This window comes from Buteo buteo, chromosome 6 (assembly GCF_964188355.1).
Source record: "Buteo buteo chromosome 6, bButBut1.hap1.1, whole genome shotgun sequence".
NCBI lineage: Eukaryota > Metazoa > Chordata > Aves > Accipitriformes > Accipitridae > Buteo > Buteo buteo.
Window position 1 is genome coordinate 10,231,254 of NC_134176.1, and position 18,683 is coordinate 10,249,936.

Here is an 18,683-nt window from a genome sequence, read left to right on the forward strand (position 1 = left end):
AGATGTGAAATAAAAGATGTACTTGAATCATCGTGGGTTAAAGCCAGTTATTCCCACAGTTCCCATTTCCTAATGTTTTCCACTCATGATGTTCTTCTTTTTTAATGTTCATAGTAACTTGTGCCAAAAAAGGTGTTTCCTATCATGTTCTCCTCACATTGTGTGTTGTGGTTTTGTTTTTTTTTTTATTATTCCATATTTTTAATCCCCAGAGAGCTAAGGTTAGTCATAAACATGCTTTTGGCTATCAGATTCATGTGTGGTTTGCTATAGCAACAAACAAAAGCATTAGTCAGAAACTGGCATGAAGCTATAAACACATATTTTTTTGTGATATTACCCAGAGTTAGCTTAATTTATGTGGTACACTGTTGCCACAAAAGTGTATCGTAGTTAGACTATTGTGCTTGTTGAATAGGAACTTCATAGAAAACCCGAAGAATATATTACAGAGAAATAAGCAAGTCTGTTAACTGATGTTGTCATCTGAAGATCACAAGCCAAATTCTGCTATTGCACTGGTATAAATCCAGCTGAACTCCTTCAGAATACACATTTAGATCAGAGGACAAAATCTGAATCTATATCTATTGAACAACAGGAAAATTATCATCATGAAAACAAACACTCACTTTGCCTTTGCTGTTTTCACCTCCATAATTTTACTGCAGCGAAATGATTAGAGGTAAGCATTATCAGATTGCGGTAGATGGTTTAAGTTCACTGCCAACACACTTGGAAAACATTATCTGCAGCATGGCAGGGAGAGCGAGGCTTAGTTAAAGATAGTCTCTCTCCAGCTGTGCCTGTGCAGCACTGGGAAGGTGCAGTTTGTGCAGAGCTGGTGTCCTTCCAGCCTGTCTGGGGAAGGGGAGGGGTGGCTTGTGCAGCAGGGACTGACTTTCCTGGGGAGTTGGTTGGGTTTGTACAGCATTCACTGAAATCCCACAGCTAGACAGCTACTGGTCCCTGAGCCAGCTAGTTTAAAGGTTGCTGTGAAGGCTCTACAGAAGCGGTGATTTTTGCCTAGGCAGAGTAGGCGCATTTCTGTTAATGTTTTATTCCAACCATTTGTCTTCTCTTCACTGCACCTTTTCAGGAACATGAGCCGTCCTTTTTTTTGACAGCTGCATTTAATAAAAAACACATACATGAAAAATGTGTTTTCCAGTATCCCTGAGCTGGCACTGCTCAGTGAGGAGAACTTAAACTTCCCTAGAAATTGTTCAGATACATTTTCAGCCCCCTCTCTTCAGTTGTATAGCTGTGAAGTGTTTGTGACCTTCCCTGCTGCAGAGGTGTGCAGAGTAACGTATAAGTCATATACACAAAACCCTCAGAGCCTTCTTGTACCTACCAGTCCAGAAGTTTTTAACTGGGCCAGTGGTTCCAGCTGCAGAGGATAATCCCGCAGCAACATGAAGTTTGCACATGCGGGCAGAGGCCTTCTGAGAATGGGCTTTTGAAGTCCAGGGATCAAGAACAAGTCCTAGCACCAAGCATTGGCCAAGCTGTGTTCCAAAACCAAAGAGTTCTTTTCCCAAACCGAACCTGTAAGCAGAAGAACATGCCTCAGGAGATCCTACACTTTAGCTCTGGCTCTGTTCACTGTGCTTTGCTTAGTGTTGTTGGTTCTGGGTCCTACGTACTTGAGACCCTCGTGTCTTTTCAAAACCTTTTGAGATAACCTCAACATGGTAGATTTACCTGGTGTGGAAGTGTAAAGGGCCTGGTTTTCAGTTAGTAGCTGCTGAAGTAGGACTTACTCTGGCTACACGTGGGTTATCTTTGCCCTTTTCCTATGTGGGCCCAGTTGCATCAAGCCCTGCATTGAAAGATGTCAAACACTTGATTTCTCTGAAAACAGGAGAGCTCTGGCTGTTTGTTTCTTTTTCAAAGATCAGCCCAGTGCTTTTCTGTTTCCTTTACTCCCTGTTGGTCAAATGGGGACAGACCTTCCCCATAAGAGTGTTCAAAGTGTGATTAAGTAGTGTTCAAAGTATTTGCAATGAAGAAAAACCAGTGTAGATGCAGAATGCTGTCAAAGCTGACCCCAACAGCACTATATAGAGCAAATATTTCAGTCATTGCTAAAATGTTGTTGACATCTCAGTTCATGAGGACTTTGGGACTGTAGTATTTAAAAATGTCACAGTAAGGTGGTGGTGGAGCTTTTTGTTTGTTGACAGTAAAGTGAAAATTATTCGACCTTGTAAACAGCAGACAGGATAATTTTATGGTAGCAATCGTTCTCCTTTTCTGGCTTTATTGACTGCAAGCTCTGTGTGGTGGTGGGGCAAGGAACGCAAACACACCTTCCTTAGCAGACAGCAATAGTCTCTCTGCTGCACATGATGAACTGCAGCGCACAGACAGAAAGCAGAGTCCTCGCTGGGGCCATTGGATGAGGCAGGGTACAAGAGAGCATAAGTAGTAAAACACCATTGGTTTTAAAATACTCTTTGCAAGGATGTGCAGAAGAACCTACAGATGGACTGAGGGGCATCTCCAGGTGCCTCCCATTTTATCCACTTCCACTCAAACTCTCCACAGCTCTGCAAATCGGGTGGTTGTTGCCATTCTGCAAAGTGGGGACAAGCCACTGGATTGTCCTCCTGTTGCACAGATTTGAATTACTCTAAAGAAGCCACCTGAGAGAAGAATCAGATCCACCTACTTGCAGTAGATCTCAAAGACTGTAACTGAAGCCCCGGGGTCTTCCTTTTCCTTATGCTAGCTTTGTAGTGGTACAAGTCTGTTGATTTCAGTAGAGCCCTTGATCTAGCTAAAGGTCAAAATGTAATTTACTCTCCCTTATACATTAGCCTGAATCTAGTGCAGCTGTTCATCGAGAAAATCACTACCATGTGCGTTCAAAGTGAATGCATCCTCTTTTAACTGAGTTAAAGAATATTGAACTTGTGTGTGAATAGACCATTATGATAAAGAAACAGTTACTCATCTCCATAAGATATCATTATTTTCTTATGACAGAGATGCTCTGAATGTTTGGAAATGTTATGAATCAGCCTTAGGGTTGATAATCAAATCCAAGAAATAGTCATCTTAGTGCTTTCAAACAACTCCACCCAGATCAATTCATTCACCAGCTACCACATGGACGAACTGCAGTGTAGTTACTTTCTCCCCACTTGAGTGTTTAATCAAAAAGAAATCCAGAACTGCAGTAACGAGTCTTCAAAAAAATGGTTTCTCCCTATCATTTGTGCTAGCCTCTGTGAAACCTAAAACTGAAAAATATTTCCTTAACTAAACTGTGTTTTCCTCTAATCTATTAGGCAAGCATGATGGTTTGTTATTTTTGGGTGCCTCAGAACTGGCTAGAAGATGCAGAGAGGGAAAATGAGCACTGAATCATTTAAAAACCACATGCAAAGATTCAAATATTCTTTTTTTCAAAAATACAATGTAACAGAAGTTTGTCATCTTCAGGTTTTCCTTCTGTAACTTAACATGCACTTAAAATTCCAATGCTTTTCAGTCTTACATATCTAATTATTTCTAATGTCAAACAGTAAAGATTAAGTTCACAGATTTAATTTGTAAAAGAAGATAGTTATCAAATGGCCAGTTTAGAAAATGCTGGGATGAGGTATACATCTGCTAGGGAAAGACGTTCAAAAAAGGTGAGAACCAATGAACCGAAATAAGGAGACATCATTTTTGAAAAGAATTTGGTAGGTCATCTTTTGAATTCTTTAGAAATCTGACTTTTTTTGGACTGAAACCCAAGTTTATAGTCCATTTATTCAGATCTGAATTACATTGATATGAACAGAACTGTACTAATTAAATTATTTATCTGACTCGATGGATTAATTTATCTGTAAATGAGCTTTTATGCTTTTGTAAACTCAGTCTGCATCCAGAAATTCTCTCTAATTTTAAAGGGACTCTCTTACACCACACAAACAAAAGAGAAAATGAGCTGTGCCAAATACTATTTTGCTACCACCACTGTTTATTGACAGAAAATATTTTTATCTTAACAAAGTGAGGGAACTGCTAACTTTATCTTTGACATAAAATATTTTCCCATAATAATTTTCTGTCACCTTTTTCCCATATCTCTTGTATTACGTATACATAAAGGAATTTAAAAGCTTAAAAGATATTTTCTTCTGTGGTGATTTACATCCAAACAAGTTGCCCAGGCAATTTTCTCTCAAACTGAAAACCTGTTTCCAAGGGCAGATGTTTATATAAAAGCCCCCATAAAAGGTTGTGGAAAAAATACAAGGTTTTTGCTACATTCCTCTTTTGAGAGGGCTATGCCCAGTATACCAGAGAGAGGGCCAAAGTAACATCACTCCATTAATATTGCTGCATCTGGGCACTTAATTTTGCACTAAATTTTATCAATGGAGTAAAGAGAAATGAAAGTCTTCCTAGACCATAAGGATCTTTAATGTGAACTCTCTCTATATGTACATATGTATATGTTTGTATTTATATATAAATACAAAAATTTTTACTGCGCATTGATTCTGATGGGGATATTTTTAAGCAGTGGTTTGGAAGAGCAGTTTGGGCTGAAAAGTCTGTTTGTGATTTGGAGTGGTAAGTGCCATTTCTATAAAGCCTGTATCAGTTGCTTTGGGCTTTTTGTATAATGTTAGTAGATCCTCTATTCTTATCTTAAAACCTATTCTTAGGGGACAAATGTGCTCTCTACTAACAGCACCAAGAATTAGCATCTTCCTTTAATGTGTCAGAGAGAGGACAAAGAGTAGTCAACTTCCCTTGCTACCTCTCCGGGTCAGTACTGGGCTCCCTTAAGAGACAGCTTGGGGTTACGGCCACTGCTTCTCAAGCAATACAGACTCTGCGGCCAGAGAAATTGAGTTTCCAGGGCTGCCAGTCAAGCTTACATGGGCAGAACGATCATTTTTAATAAATGTATTCATTTGATTCATTTCTAAATCTGAGCAGGGCTGTGCTTTGGCAGTGGAACAAGCGATCTGCTCTGGGAGAAGCCTGGATTCTTGGGGGGTTGAATCAGCGAGGAGAAGGAATGTGGGAAAGTTAATTTTCATGAGCTTTATGGGCCTTATCTGCAATAGGCACCCACCTGCCTCTGCTTCTAGGCAAGTCATGATAAGAGCTGAGTTCACAGCTATCTAACAGGGAGGATAGCAGGAATCAACTGCCCCTGGCTCTGAGACGAAGGCAGCTTTGCATTCACTTTCCAAGTCTAGTTTGTTATGTAGGTGAAGGGATTTCTTTCAGAGGGAAAAAAGCTGCAACATGCCTAATCAATGTATTGGATAACCAAATAACTGCAGAGTAGTTTCTATGGGGGTTTCTGAAGCTGGTAAGCAAGTGAGAGCACTTCACTTGCAACATGCCCCTGAAGCCCTTCTTGAAATCCAGACTATCCAGATGGACAGTGACACCCTAGGACATTTTAGCTGGGTATCCATGCAACTATTTACAGCACTGGTAGAGACTCAGTCGCAAGTAAAAACAGTGTATCTCAAGAGATAAAACTGTTGAGGACCACAGTAGATTAGACCAGTCTTTATGGCTTTATTTGGCTATGAATCTTTAAATCACTTTTGCCCCATCCAAAAGGGTGGTAAGCAATTTTTGTTCAGACTGGGAGCTAGGACATATATAACAACAATTGCTAAAAAGTGGTTCCCTTCCCTTACTGACTTTGTGAGAATAGAGGACCTGCAGTCCTGGAAAAACCATAATTGATAATTATCAGAGAGGGTCCTAATGTCACATCATCATCACAATAATTATACACCAGAACACCATGGGAATTCATGCAGGAAGTAAAACACACATTGGAAACCCATTCTGTCACGTAAAACCTCAGAGAGGAAAATTCCTGCCTAAGACAGGCAAACACAAAGACACGGGGCAGGACATTACACCTACCCTGCAGGCAATTGATAATGCAGAACTTGTGCTTCTGAGAGAGAACCATTCAGTAGGGGAAACAGCACTGAACTTCTGGTCGTCTGGTGGGTGCCATGAGCATTTCTCCAGCTGCCTTTTCCACCCTGCCACTTGCAGCTGTATTTTAACTAGCGAGAGGGGGGGAGGGACCAGGAGAGAGAAATTCAGGTATCAACCACTGCCGCTTGCTTTTGCTGTCTCTTTTGGACATCATTCTAATCATGTTCTCACAACAAACTTTGGTTGAGAGCTTATTTTCAAACACTGTGTTATTCCTATGGAACATAATTCTTTTTTAGCAACAGGTGAAATATTGGACTAATAAAATATTTTAGTAAATATTTTATTCTTGTACCAGAAGAGTTATGTGGATCTGGCCAAACTACATTTCCTATATAGCTAAGTAACCAAAAAATGGTGATAGCTGGATGAAACTCATTAACCCAGGATCTGGGAAATTTCAATTTGACAATTGCAAAAAAAATAGTCCCCTGTGCTTTTCATGTTTAAATATGACTCAAGCTGAGAAAGTCTGTGCAGAGCCCCACCAGGGTGATTTATGCTCATGCTCTGAAAGGTCCTATGGATTCTATTAAGTTTATCTTTACCATCAGAGGAAAGATGGACTGCTGTAAGAATAAAGAGCTCCTTTCTGATCAGTCTCACTAAAGGTTTTGCTCCTATTGTGAAGTGTAGCAGGCATGCTTTTAATGGTTTTAAATCTGTGGGCAGAGCTTATCAATAAATACACACTCACAGGAAAGCCATTCACTCTCGTTTGCATCTGGGGGCTGTTAGTTTCTCTTTTTATGGTAGTGTTTATATCTGTTCTTAGTTGCTAGCGCTCTTCCACATCCTCCTTGATATTAGTCAACCTGTAGAAAATGCTCTATAAAATCCTATAGAGCTCAGTATGGTCTGCAAGAAACCTAAATTCCCTAGACATTTCTCTACTTGGATGTACTTTGCAGAGCAGAGTACCGTTCCTTTTGATAGAAGTAGGAGCTAACTTCACAAACAGGTCTCCGGCCAGGCAAGGAGACTGATGATTGTAACTTACGTATATTTTCTCTTTTCGGGAGGTTTTGAGATGAGATGATTTGAAGGCTGTTAATGAGTACTCTAACTGCCGACAAGGGCAGCTTAACATACCAAGGCATTGAATCAAAACATCTTGTTCATGCCTTGAATGGAAGGAAACTATTCACGCATTGGTTATTTGGGAGTAGCTGCTCCTTGAGCTCTGCTGTGCTACAAGCCCCTGCTTTTGGCTCAGGAGCCTGAGCGACATTCGTGGCAGTACAAGTATGCAGCTCAGTGACAGAGTGCAGCCAGGGGGCATTGCCAAACCAAACGCAAAACAAAGGCGGGAGGACAGCTTAAACGCAGGCCTAGCTGGTTCTGATAGCATCCTGCAGATAACAAGGCCTGTTAAACCCCTTTAGCAGCGAAATCTTTATCTTCGTGCCACAGGCTAGTCCTTTGCCTTCATCCCAGAGAAACAGTTAGGGAGACCAGAATTTCAGGGCTTGGTGGGGAGGGTCCTACTCCCAGCACAGGCAGAGTGTAAATGCTAAAGGAGAGGTGCTACTCCTCACTTCATCACTTTTTTTTCTGAGGCAGAAAGGCTACTTTTTCTGCTGTGGCAACCGTTCATTTCAGAGCTGACAAGCTGGTTCGTCTAGGTGGAGCTACTGGGTGCCCCCGCTGTCCCGCTGGCAGTGGTTCAAGTGAAGTAACATTACATTCCTGAGATGGAGGGCTGGGAGAGGCAGCCTTCTCTGTGTCAGCGCGCCCGCATCTCCCCATTGCCATGGATCCTGCCCGGATAGAGTGACAGGCACAGCATTCCCGCTGCGGTCCTGCCGTGCCCCAGAGCCCTGCCCAGCAGTTGTTGTAACTCAGTCCGTGGGATCTTGCAGGACAATGGAATGAATCCAGGTCTCTGGAATGTGCTAGGAAATCTCTGTAGAAGATGAACCTCTTGATTTTTCGCTGATGGTTTTCCCCAGCATTGTTGGAGCTGCTTACTGGGAATGCCATGGGTGTGCTGGAGCTCATGGTCAAGCCTACACAGACTGTGCAAGAGTCTGTGCCATGAGCTGTGCTTTAAACCTCGTGGCAGCTTCCTCAAGAAACATAGTGCATGCATGAAAGAGTGTATTTGCAGACGCTTTCGGATTCTTATTTTGCCAACTGATGCTCGCATGATCGTTTTCCTCCAGCATTGCTTGCTTGGAAGGACGTGACTCCTCCACCAAACTGCCCAGGAGGATTTGGGTGGTGAGGACGATTGCTCAGAACTGCCACAACCAAGCCCCTCACCCTGCTACACTCATGTGTTCCTAGTTGTTCTTGTTCACGGCCTTTACACTTGTTACCTGGCACGTACACTTAAGGAAATTCACAGCGGAACCCAAGGTGCAGTGTTAGAGCAGATGCTCTTTGCTGTGTAGCCTCCAGACAGCAGTCCTGGACAACAAATCTGCCATGGTTTGTTTCTTTTTAACAATAGACCTTGAAGCACTGCAGTATCGCTAGGCTTTTAGTCCTCTTTAATGTAGCATTAGGTCACCACTTCTTGAAGCACTGCAGTATCGCTAGGCTTTTAGTCCTCTTTAATGTAGCATTAGGTCACCACTTCTATTTGTGACTTGAGCCTGGGAAAAAAAACTCGGGGGGAAACAAAGAGAAACAGTGAAATATTTCAGGCCGCTGCTGATACTAAGTAGCTATTTTTGTGCTTGTACATATCATTTGCACAACATTTTTAGTGGGATCGGCAAATTCTGTCCTGTCAAGCTAACTGATGCAGTTAACAGAACACAAACATCTCCTTGTGGATTCAGAGATCTTTAGCACCGCTGATTTTGGAAACTGGTGAACATAGTTCTGTTAAGTGCCAAAAATTCATGTTTGTATTCAGAAAATGGTAGCTGAGATGGAAAAGGTGGTCCTTTTGCTGTCATTGTAACTTTGTCTGTAAGGGCTTTTAAAAAAAAAAATCTGATTTAGGTCATTTTTCAGTCATGGGACCTTTAAGAAAACCAAACCAAGAATGCAATAGCTTATATGCTTGATGACACTGCCTAGCTGAAGTGATGTTTTAATTAGCTGGTTGATCTACATTTATTTGTCAGTCACCAGTCTTCTGGGATATCCTGGGAAACCCAAAGAACCCATTGCAAGGTGCATTAATTTAATAACTCATCAAAGCAATAGAGACAGTGGATTGGGATGGGTATAAAAAAGACGCAGACATGGAAACTGAAGCACTGAGGTTGCCAAAGAAAAAGTACAGTGTTTGAATTGCTGCCTTTTTGCCCATAACCTCGAAGTGAAAAATTTCTCTTAGTAAACTAAAGTCAGGTGAACTTACCTATCTGAAAAAAGTGCTCTTGAGAGGCCAAGATGAATGCCAAGCATATGCATAGCGTTCCTATTATCAAGTGCTTTCCTGAACTGGGACCCACGATTTTAAATATTCTAACTATTCTAAATATTCCCTATTTCAAATAGAAGAAGTGAATCAGAAGGGGCTGCGGGGCTTCGCAGCAGGACTGCTCAGGAGGCTGTGAGAGCTCTGAGGGAAGAAAAGGAATCCCAGTAATTGCAATACCTGCAAGAGAGGGAGAACAAGCTGTGGGAAAAATATCAGGCACACTACCTGTTTTGAGAAAGGGATTTAATTTAAAAAGCAGGAGGAATTCTGGGACAGTACATTAGCAGTGACTAGCCATGCACGCATGAGAAGTAACAGACCGATGACAGGGTGCCAGAGGGCACAGGGACAGACAGATCAGCAGGTACAGGGACTGAGGGTTGCAGGAGGAGAGGTCTGATACAGAAGCCAGCTAAAGCTGTCCGTGACAGCAGCGATGCACAACCTTGTTTGCAACAAGGCGTAAGCACATGAGGGAGCACTGTGAAAACTGCTGACCTACATGTATGAATTCTTTGCTGGGTCAAACACAGTGCCAACAATGACAATGATACTAAATTATTATTGTTGTTGTTTGTCTTGCACCTGTTCACTCCTCCTTCTTCTTATTAATAATACAAATCAGGTTATGTGCCCAGAGCGTGCTTTGCGCTGTCAGGCAAGACCTGATCTAATGATGGCCCAGCCTTGCCCACACGTCAAGGCATGAGTCTTCTAACTGGCTATGGGCTCAAAGCTATTATTTCCACAATACTGCACAAACAGGACTGCTTGTTTCTTATCATAGCTGAGAAATGGTATCTAGCAAACATCAAATCCTAGTACAGAAAAGGCACAGGTTGTGACCTTCGTATATTAACAAATAATAATAAATGAGTGAGCAAAGCATGCATGTTTTCACCTGTGGACAGATGTTTACCACAGATCAGGTTTCTGTCTGTTAAGAGAAACTAGTTGTTGAAGTGAAGTTAGATAATTCATACCAGTCAGTACATGGCAAGAAGGAACCTCTTCTCCTGGTGAAGAATTTACTTGAGAATGAGCAATATTTAACCTGCATCTTTGTAAGAAATGTGTGCACTGCAACCATTGCTACTCTTGTCAGTTTTAACTGATCTACATTAAAATCCCAGGGAAAACAACACGACAACAGCATTTTAGTTCCCTCTGACAAAACAGAACAAAATTAAATAAAATCGAACAGAACAAAGCCACTTTTAGCAGGAAAGATAATGCCTAAGAAGTTGATGCAAGGAAAAGTTATATGCTTAAAGATAAGAACAGATTACTTAAATTCACTACATCCATATGCAAACATAACTTTACTATAAAATCTTAAAAAGCAGAAAGGCCAAATCTAAGAATTGCAGAGACAGTGATATAATTTGTAAGCAAGGAAGCTAGGATGATCGGCAAAGGATGTTATTGTTTCTTTTTTAACAGCATCTCTGGAATTCTCATTTGCTGTTTTATTTGATGTTAAAGTGTACAGATTATGGTAATTTTATATGCCAGTGTCCCAATTAAAGTTAGGTTTCTCTTCAGTTTATACAACAAATTAAAGCACAATTGACTTGAATTCAATGACACTGTCACACTTGAAATTGATTATAAAATCTCAAATGTGATTTTGGAGACTGTTACCCACCAAATGTGAACACCAAAAAAATAACCTGGTTTTATGTTTTTGTGGTTTTACCCAAAGCAGTCCAGCTGAGTTGTTAGATTAAAGATAAAATATTTTTTTAAAATTGCATTTAAAAAAGCAAATACACTTTTCAGTCATATGATATGAAAATGTTCCAGACTATATAACTCCTACTGCGTACTTTCAAAAAATTCCCTTGTTCTGAAGTCAGTTCAGTGGCTATTAGAAGTAGTCACTGATGTAAATTCCATCTTGTTTATGAAAACATTTTGAACAAAGCATTGATTGTCCAGGGTTTATAAAAAAAGTTAAAACCTATAAAATGTTGGCATCGCTGCTATTTGGGGCATGAGAATGACATGCATATAAATCATAGTTTATTGGCACAGTCTTTTATACACAGAAAGAAGGCTTTGCTGGAAATGGAAATCATCAATGTACTGTAATTCCCCTCTTATAGATTTGCTTTTAAAGTACTCTGAATCGGGAAAAAATCTGAAGCAAATCTTAATCTACAGTAGGAATCAGGGGCACAAGAAGGCTTTTATGACATGGGTTAGCTATGGTAGAGGGGCAGAGTAGGCAGAGTTTGAGGAAATCAGGGTGGATGGAAAGGTTTCGGTGTGGAGCTTTGGGAGGGAAGGTCATTTGTGTAGCTGATGTCCCTTCATGCAATCTCAGCCACATCTCTATTAGCCCTGGGAACAGTAATCTGTTGCTCCATTTTGTAGGAAAGAGTCCAACTATCACTATTTTGGAGAGTTAACAGTTTACTAAAGGCTTTCACAGGAGGACTCTGTCCCTTCGTACCCATCATGAGGTGGGTGAAAGAGGCCTTTTATGCTGACAGTTTTTCCTTTTAACAGCAGGGGATTTTTCTGGTGACATTTTGGCAAACCTTGATCCGCAGCCCCTCTAGCAAGGACAAGGAGAGCAATTGCCTGCCAATACTTGGCCAAGGATGTGAAGCCACCCTTGTGCCTCATACACCACTGCTTTGCTTGATCAACAGCTGGTGAAAAATACGAAACTTCTCTCCTGGTCCAGGCCCAGATGAGGTGTCATCCAGGCCAGGTCTATCTCTCTATGTCCATGCTGAACAAGAATTGACAGGGTCACTTGTTGCTTTAAAATGGCATCCCAATGGGAAATAGGTGTTCGGGTCTCACTGCAGGAAGTGATCTAATTCTCTTGGATTTTGTGAGTAGCCCGGTCTTAGGAATGGCAAGATTTTTTGAAGGTGTTGGTCACCTAACCATTCAAAGAATCCTTTGTTTAAAACATCTGGGTTTAAAAGTTTCACCTCTGTTAGAACCCGTAGGATAGCTGCAGTACCCTAGACTCAAAGGATATGCCCCACTGGATGGTGAAAAATCAACAGCACAGACTATACAGGACCATTCAAGTCCTGAGAACGGAGCACCCCATACTTGCATTGCTTCTGTTCTAGACAACTAAAATGGCAGTGAAGTTACACCAGAGTAAAACAAGAGAAACAGCAGTGAACCAGCCCAAGAATTCTCCCAGATAATTCTTTCCTTTTTCTTTTCCAGTAGTAAAATTATTGGCAGCCACTAGGGATCAATGCTGTCATTAGCCTTGAAGTGCTGCACTGAAGAGCAAATGCTCTAGCGATCCAAGCAATATTCTGTTAAGTCATTCTACTGGACTGCAGGGCTTGTGGGTGGGATTCTCCCAAGTGAAAAACACAGCAATGCCACAAGACTAAGTCCTTATTATTTCTTGGAAATTTAGTAACAGCCATAAAATTCACTGTTGGCACCTGAATTTTTAGAAGCACTAAGCAAATTAAACAATCAAGTCTCAGTCCTGCAGCTCTTCTCCTCATATGATGCTTATTAAAATATATGTGGTAAAGAGATTCATGAATGGATTCCAGATTTTTCAAGCAGAAATGCCTAAAATCAGATTCATAAATCCACATCTAAATTTTTTAACAAGGTTATGCTCATTTCACAATTTTCTTGAGCTTCTGAAAATTGCATATACTAGAGTTTTTTAAAAATAGTCAAGCCAATTTATGCAGGTCTTTAGTCTGAATTAGGGTCTGCATTAAGACCATTTTCTAGAATTGTCCATCATAGGCATTGGGACTAGTCCTGTGAAGGCTAAAGGAGGCATGGTCTGGCAGCCCTGATGTATTCTGAGTTGATCCTAGTTCTCTAGAGCTAAAATACCACAGGAGAGTTGATTAAGATGATGTACATATGACTAATGAGGATGCCTTCTAGTCTATCAATCAAGTTTGGAAACTTGGCCCACAGACTGACATGGGATATTCCCACTGGAAGTACACTATTTCCATTCATCTTAACGAAGTGGTCCATCACTGATCACGTGGCATAACTCTTTCAAAACCCTGCCTGTACTAAATAATTTCATCTTCAAAAAAGTCAATGAAAAAAATAAATGTAAGAGATCAGAAAACTATGAAGAAAGGCTAGCAAAATCACAGCCATTTTAACAAGAGCTTGGTAACTTGTGTAAGTTAGAGTGATTTCATACATGCATCAGTCGTGCCAGCTTGTCTTCACACACAGCATGTAACATCCACATCCAGAAATGTTGTGTTCCATCCCAAGGATTCTCCATTTAATGTCGACAATGAATGAGTTGCACAGTTCTGCTTGCAGTTGTCTTCTCTAGTGTCCAAGCATATTTTTAAGCCAGAGGATCTGTTTAGCAGAGCCAAAACTATGTATACGAGTGGCAGTTGCAGAACTGGCTGTGGGAGAGCTAGACAGCCTGATGGCTTGAAAAAACATGGAGCATGGAGACAGGAGAGACAGAGTTACCAGGACAAGGACTGGGGCATGTATTAGAATAGCCTGTGTATCAGGGAATGTGTAATTCAGCCACACTGTCCTCTACTGGATAAGCCTGGTTCTCTGAAAACGATGATGTATTCATGCTGTTTTCATTCTTCAGTGCCCAATTCAAGGCATTCCAACAGAATCATACCTTCATACAGCCCATCTCCTTCACCTCATCTCTCTCTGCCCTCAATACTATTAAAAAACCAAGAAAACAGTGTTTTTATGACTATCAAATGTTCATGATGTTTACTCTCTGGCTCTTGTCTTAAGACCTCTGTCAGAAGCAAGGAAGAGTTTCAAGATGGGAAATTTCAATCAATTTAATTTATTGCCAATCAGTGAACTTCTAATTACTGAGTCTGATATTTTTAAAAAAATGAAACCACTCAGGGAAAAACACCTCAGCTCCCCTCCATACACCTCCTCTCTTTCTGGTCTCCCATCCCCTCACTGTGGGCTACACTCAGTCCCTTTGAGGAGGTAAGGGTTGGTGCAGGAGCTGGGGGGTCAGCAGATGGTGGGTGCTTTTATTTTTCCACTCCTTGCTTCATGCTCAGTTGTCCCAGGGCAAGTTCCTCCACCAGCCTCCTCCTTTCTGCCCTTGCTCAGGCAGCTTTTCTTCCTCCAGCCCCAGCTTGAGATCCTATGTTGCTCCAGCATTTCTCCTGCTCTGACATCTCTCCTCTCTCCTCCTGCTCTGGTATGGTCTTCTCTGTCTTTCTCCTCCTGTAGTGGTGTCGCCTCTTTTTCTCAGTGTTTACCTCTCTTTCTTAAACACGTTTTCACAGAGGTGCCAGAAACTCCTCCGATCGGTTCAGCATTGCAGGTGGAGCTGGCTGTGAGTGGCTGCGTCCAGCACAGGGTGGTTCATGGCCTCCTCCCACAGAGACCACCCCACAGCCACACTGCTGCCAAAACCCTGACAATCCTGCCCAATACACACCTCAAGCCCTGCTTGGTAATAAAAAAAAAAAAAAAACCAACCAAAACCAAAAAACCCACCAACCAACTCTGGCTAACTTCTAGTTGCACATTTTCTCCAATCTGGGGATTTTTTTCCTTCACAAAAGCCTCTACATTTCTGGATATGAGTATTTCTGGTATCTTTGGAAAGATTGGCCTGATGAGATCTGAGATAAGGAATCTAAATGAAAGCAAGCCTTTCTACAGCCAGCCCGTGCACGTCCCCCAGGCATGCTGCTCTGGAGGGCTTCAGCTTGCAAGCTGACCGCTCTGTGCTCTGCGTGGCTCCCACAGACCCCAACAACCTGTATGCTGCTTTCAGGTTCTGGACGACAGCTGAGACCAGCCGAGCCTCCAGGAGATGCTGATGCTGATGTGGATGCAGAGGATGAAGATTCTGTGAGTTTTTTTAGAGTGGGATTTTTTTTGGAACGGGGTTTTGGCAGTTACTTTGTTAAAATGGGATCCTAAATATTTCATTTACAGCTGGGTCTTGCTGGCAGTTTTTTTCCCCATCAAAAATGTTGTATTTCTGCTTGGGATTCTCCTGCCAGCTGAAAAGCTGGTATGATGCTTCAATATAAGGTGATCTGCTCTTTGCCATGATTCACCATTAGCAAACTATTACATGGCTGTTGACTACAGTAACTTTTCCTTAAAGCTTTAGCCGGTTTAGGTTCCCTATCATTTGACTCCAAAAGGAAGCATGCCAAGCACTTGTCAGCAGAAATTCCTGCTGGGACTCTTCCATGGTTTGCTTGGTTATAGAGGGCAATAAAGTTTGAAGCTGCAGGATGCAAAGGTTAAGTGTGCAAATAAAGCAGGGGAGTGAATTTTTATTGCCTTTTTCAATTATTACTAATTGATCTGTCAGTATTCTCAGTCTGTTTAGCCCATAGATGCATACAATACATATAAAGGAAACCAAAATCAGCATACCATTGGTTTTGTCTCTCAGGAGTCTGTCCCTTGTGTTCTTGAGTAATATCCTTAAATGAGAATTGCATTTATTCTTGACCTAAGGAAAGAGTTATTGGTTATTCTACATCCACCATTACTAATGAAAGATTTGTACACAGAAGATTATGACCATGTAGAAAAACTCTCCTAAAAAAAAATGCGTCATTGTTTAATGGTGGATGTTCCTTTCCACCACTCATTTCTTTTCCACAGGTTAATGAAGTGGCAGTAGAAGACATCCGTCCAAGGCCACAAGGATCCTCTCCAGTTTATGAATATTCCATAGAAGAAGAATATTTAAAGGCAAGACACTGAGTTTTCAGCACTGAGTTTTGATGCAGGCATGGTTTTACCAAGTTCATTCAAGAGGCTTTAGCTCCTACAACTAGCCGAGACTCATATGTCATGTAACAGGATGTTGCTGCAGCAATATTGTCTTCCTGTCCCCACCAAAATCAAGGCCATATTCACTGATGGTTTTATATTGTGCTGGACTTGTTGTTGGCCATGTTCTTGTTTCTTTGCAAAAAATGCATTTGACTTCATTCCTTAAAGGACCTGGGGCAGAGAGTGTCAAGAAATCACAATTATTTTCTATTAGAATATTTAGCTGGCTTGAATCTAACTAATATGTATTTCAAAATTGCCTGCACGTCTTGGTTATTCAAAGGTAAAGATGTAATTAGTACAGTCATGTTAAGATAATCAGGCAATAGTTTGAAGTTCATGCTGAAGTCAAATAAATGAAAAAAGGGTACATTCACAAAGATGAAAGCATGAGAAATGTGCTGCATAAGTAACACAGAAAAGCTCCCAATGTCTTAATACAATTGGTCTCTGGAGTTCATTTCATGCAAATTTTGGTACAATGCAGGGAGGCCTTCGCATCTAATTTACTACTGGGAATAATATAGTTAAATCATTCACATTGTACATTGCACTTGTAGATCCCAATTTTGCTCTGTTGCCATTAAAGACAGCCTCAGTTCTTAGTCTAAACCAGGCATTTTAACTGGTGTAGGACTTCTGTTGTACTTTACAACAACAGCACGACTTCTGAACACTAAATAATTGCAAATTATTTTTCAGCTTCAAGAAGAAAACAAAAAACATTCTACAGACAGATCAAAACAGAGTCATCCACAGGTCAGTCTAAAAGCGCTCAGTAGTTTTAGGCATGTGGTTTGCAAAATAGTAAAGTTTGTTACAACACACAGACATGGATGGGTGGACAGAGGGAAGGACAAATAGACAGTCACTTTAGACTTGTTTTGACCAGAAACTTCACAAATTGCCTAGCTGTGGCACAGGCATGAACACTTACCTGTCCTACCTGGGGTCCTTCTATATTTTTTTTAGCATTCTTTAGCCTTCTCCAGTTTGAGTACAGTACAGCATTAGCTCTTTGACTTTTCCGGACCATTGACTCTAATTCAGGTGCTTAACATCTTCACAGAAAATACAATCTTTCAGCCCTAAAAGTTTCCATATGTTTCATGTTTTAAAATTACAACCTATTTTCTCTATGGCCCTGATCCAGCATAACCCTAATGCATGTGCTTAATTCTTATTTAGAGCAGAATCAAACCCCCACAGAACAAGTACATTCTCTATTTTAGATAATCTTTCTTGAGCTACTGAAAATATACCTGAGGAGACTCAACTTTTTATTGTAGAATAATGTAGAACACTTTGATACAATTGAATAAAAATTGTAAATTCACACTTTTTTCTATATCTAGGAGATAATGGAAGTGACCCTGAAAACAGAAGTGGAAGCTGGTGCTAGTGGTTTTAGTGTGACGGGTGGAGGAAATGAAGGAATATTTATTAAAAAAGTACTTAAGGAATCTCCTGCTTCAAAAATATTTAGTCTGAGAGAAGGTACAGTCTGATTTTCTGTTGTTTTGTTGTTTGGGTTTTTTTTTTAATATATCATAAAACAATCAGGTATGTAGTTGTGTGTGCATATAGATACCTACCTGATCTGTCAACTCTTGGTAATAGAAATAGTAGATCCCAAACCAACTAATATTATGTGTGAGCTTAACCTTTCCATATTAATAATTTCAAAGATCAGTTTCTTTAAAAATAACAAAATTTGATTTTTTTTTAATGCCATAAAAAAAATTCTAATTTTCACTGCAACAGTAAAAAAGATACATAGAAAGTAGTGTATACACAACTAAAATGAAAAAAAAAACCCAAAACCCAACTCATAACATTCATGAAGAACCTGCCTTTGATTCTTTCACAAAAGAGTATGCTGCAAAACTACAATAAATAATGATTTAAACAAGAACAAAAGTCCAGAGTCGAAATACTGAAAAATATAGGAAAAAACCTTTGTTACTGTCAGGGTGGTCAGACACTGCAACAGGTTTTCCAGAGAGGTTGTGGAGTCACCATCCTTGGAGATATTCAAAACCTGACTGCACGTAGACCTGAACAACTGGCTGTAGCTGATCCTTCCCTGAGCAGGGCACTTAGACTGGATGATCTCCAGAGGTCCTTTCCAGCCTTAACTATTCTATGATTCTGTTATGTGAACAGAATTTCATATTTTAAATAAATAGGATGTGGTAATTTTTTTTGGGGGTGGGGGTATTAATTCAACAGCATTTGAAAAAGTGCAAGAAAACACAAACTAATTAAAATGATGTCTGATTCCACTTGCAGGTGATCAGCTTCTAAGTGCTACAATATTTTTCGATAATATCAAATATGAAGATGCACTCAAGATTCTCCAATATTCCGAGCCGTACAGAGTCCAATTCAGCCTCAAAAGAAAAATTGCTGGGAAAGAAGAGCTAGAACACATTCACTCTACAGCCCACTACAAAAAGGAAAGAATAAGCCAGGTAGATATTTGATTTGTTTACAAAGTTTGGATAACACTGTA

General features: G+C 40.6%; 1 protein-coding gene across 2 annotated transcripts in view; it reads left to right on the forward strand.

Annotated features, from left to right (window-relative positions):
• AHNAK2 (AHNAK nucleoprotein 2) overlaps positions 1–18,683 on the forward strand; it is a 67,203-nt gene that overhangs the window by 26,138 nt on the left and 22,382 nt on the right. For both annotated transcript variants that reach the window (XM_075029695.1, XM_075029696.1), the window contains exons 2-6: positions 15,144–15,220; positions 15,995–16,084; positions 16,871–16,927; positions 17,524–17,665; positions 18,461–18,642. In XM_075029695.1, coding sequence (XP_074885796.1) covers positions 15,144–15,220; positions 15,995–16,084; positions 16,871–16,927; positions 17,524–17,665; positions 18,461–18,642 — 548 coding nt within the window. The remainder of the gene's footprint in view (positions 1–15,143; positions 15,221–15,994; positions 16,085–16,870; positions 16,928–17,523; positions 17,666–18,460; positions 18,643–18,683) is intronic.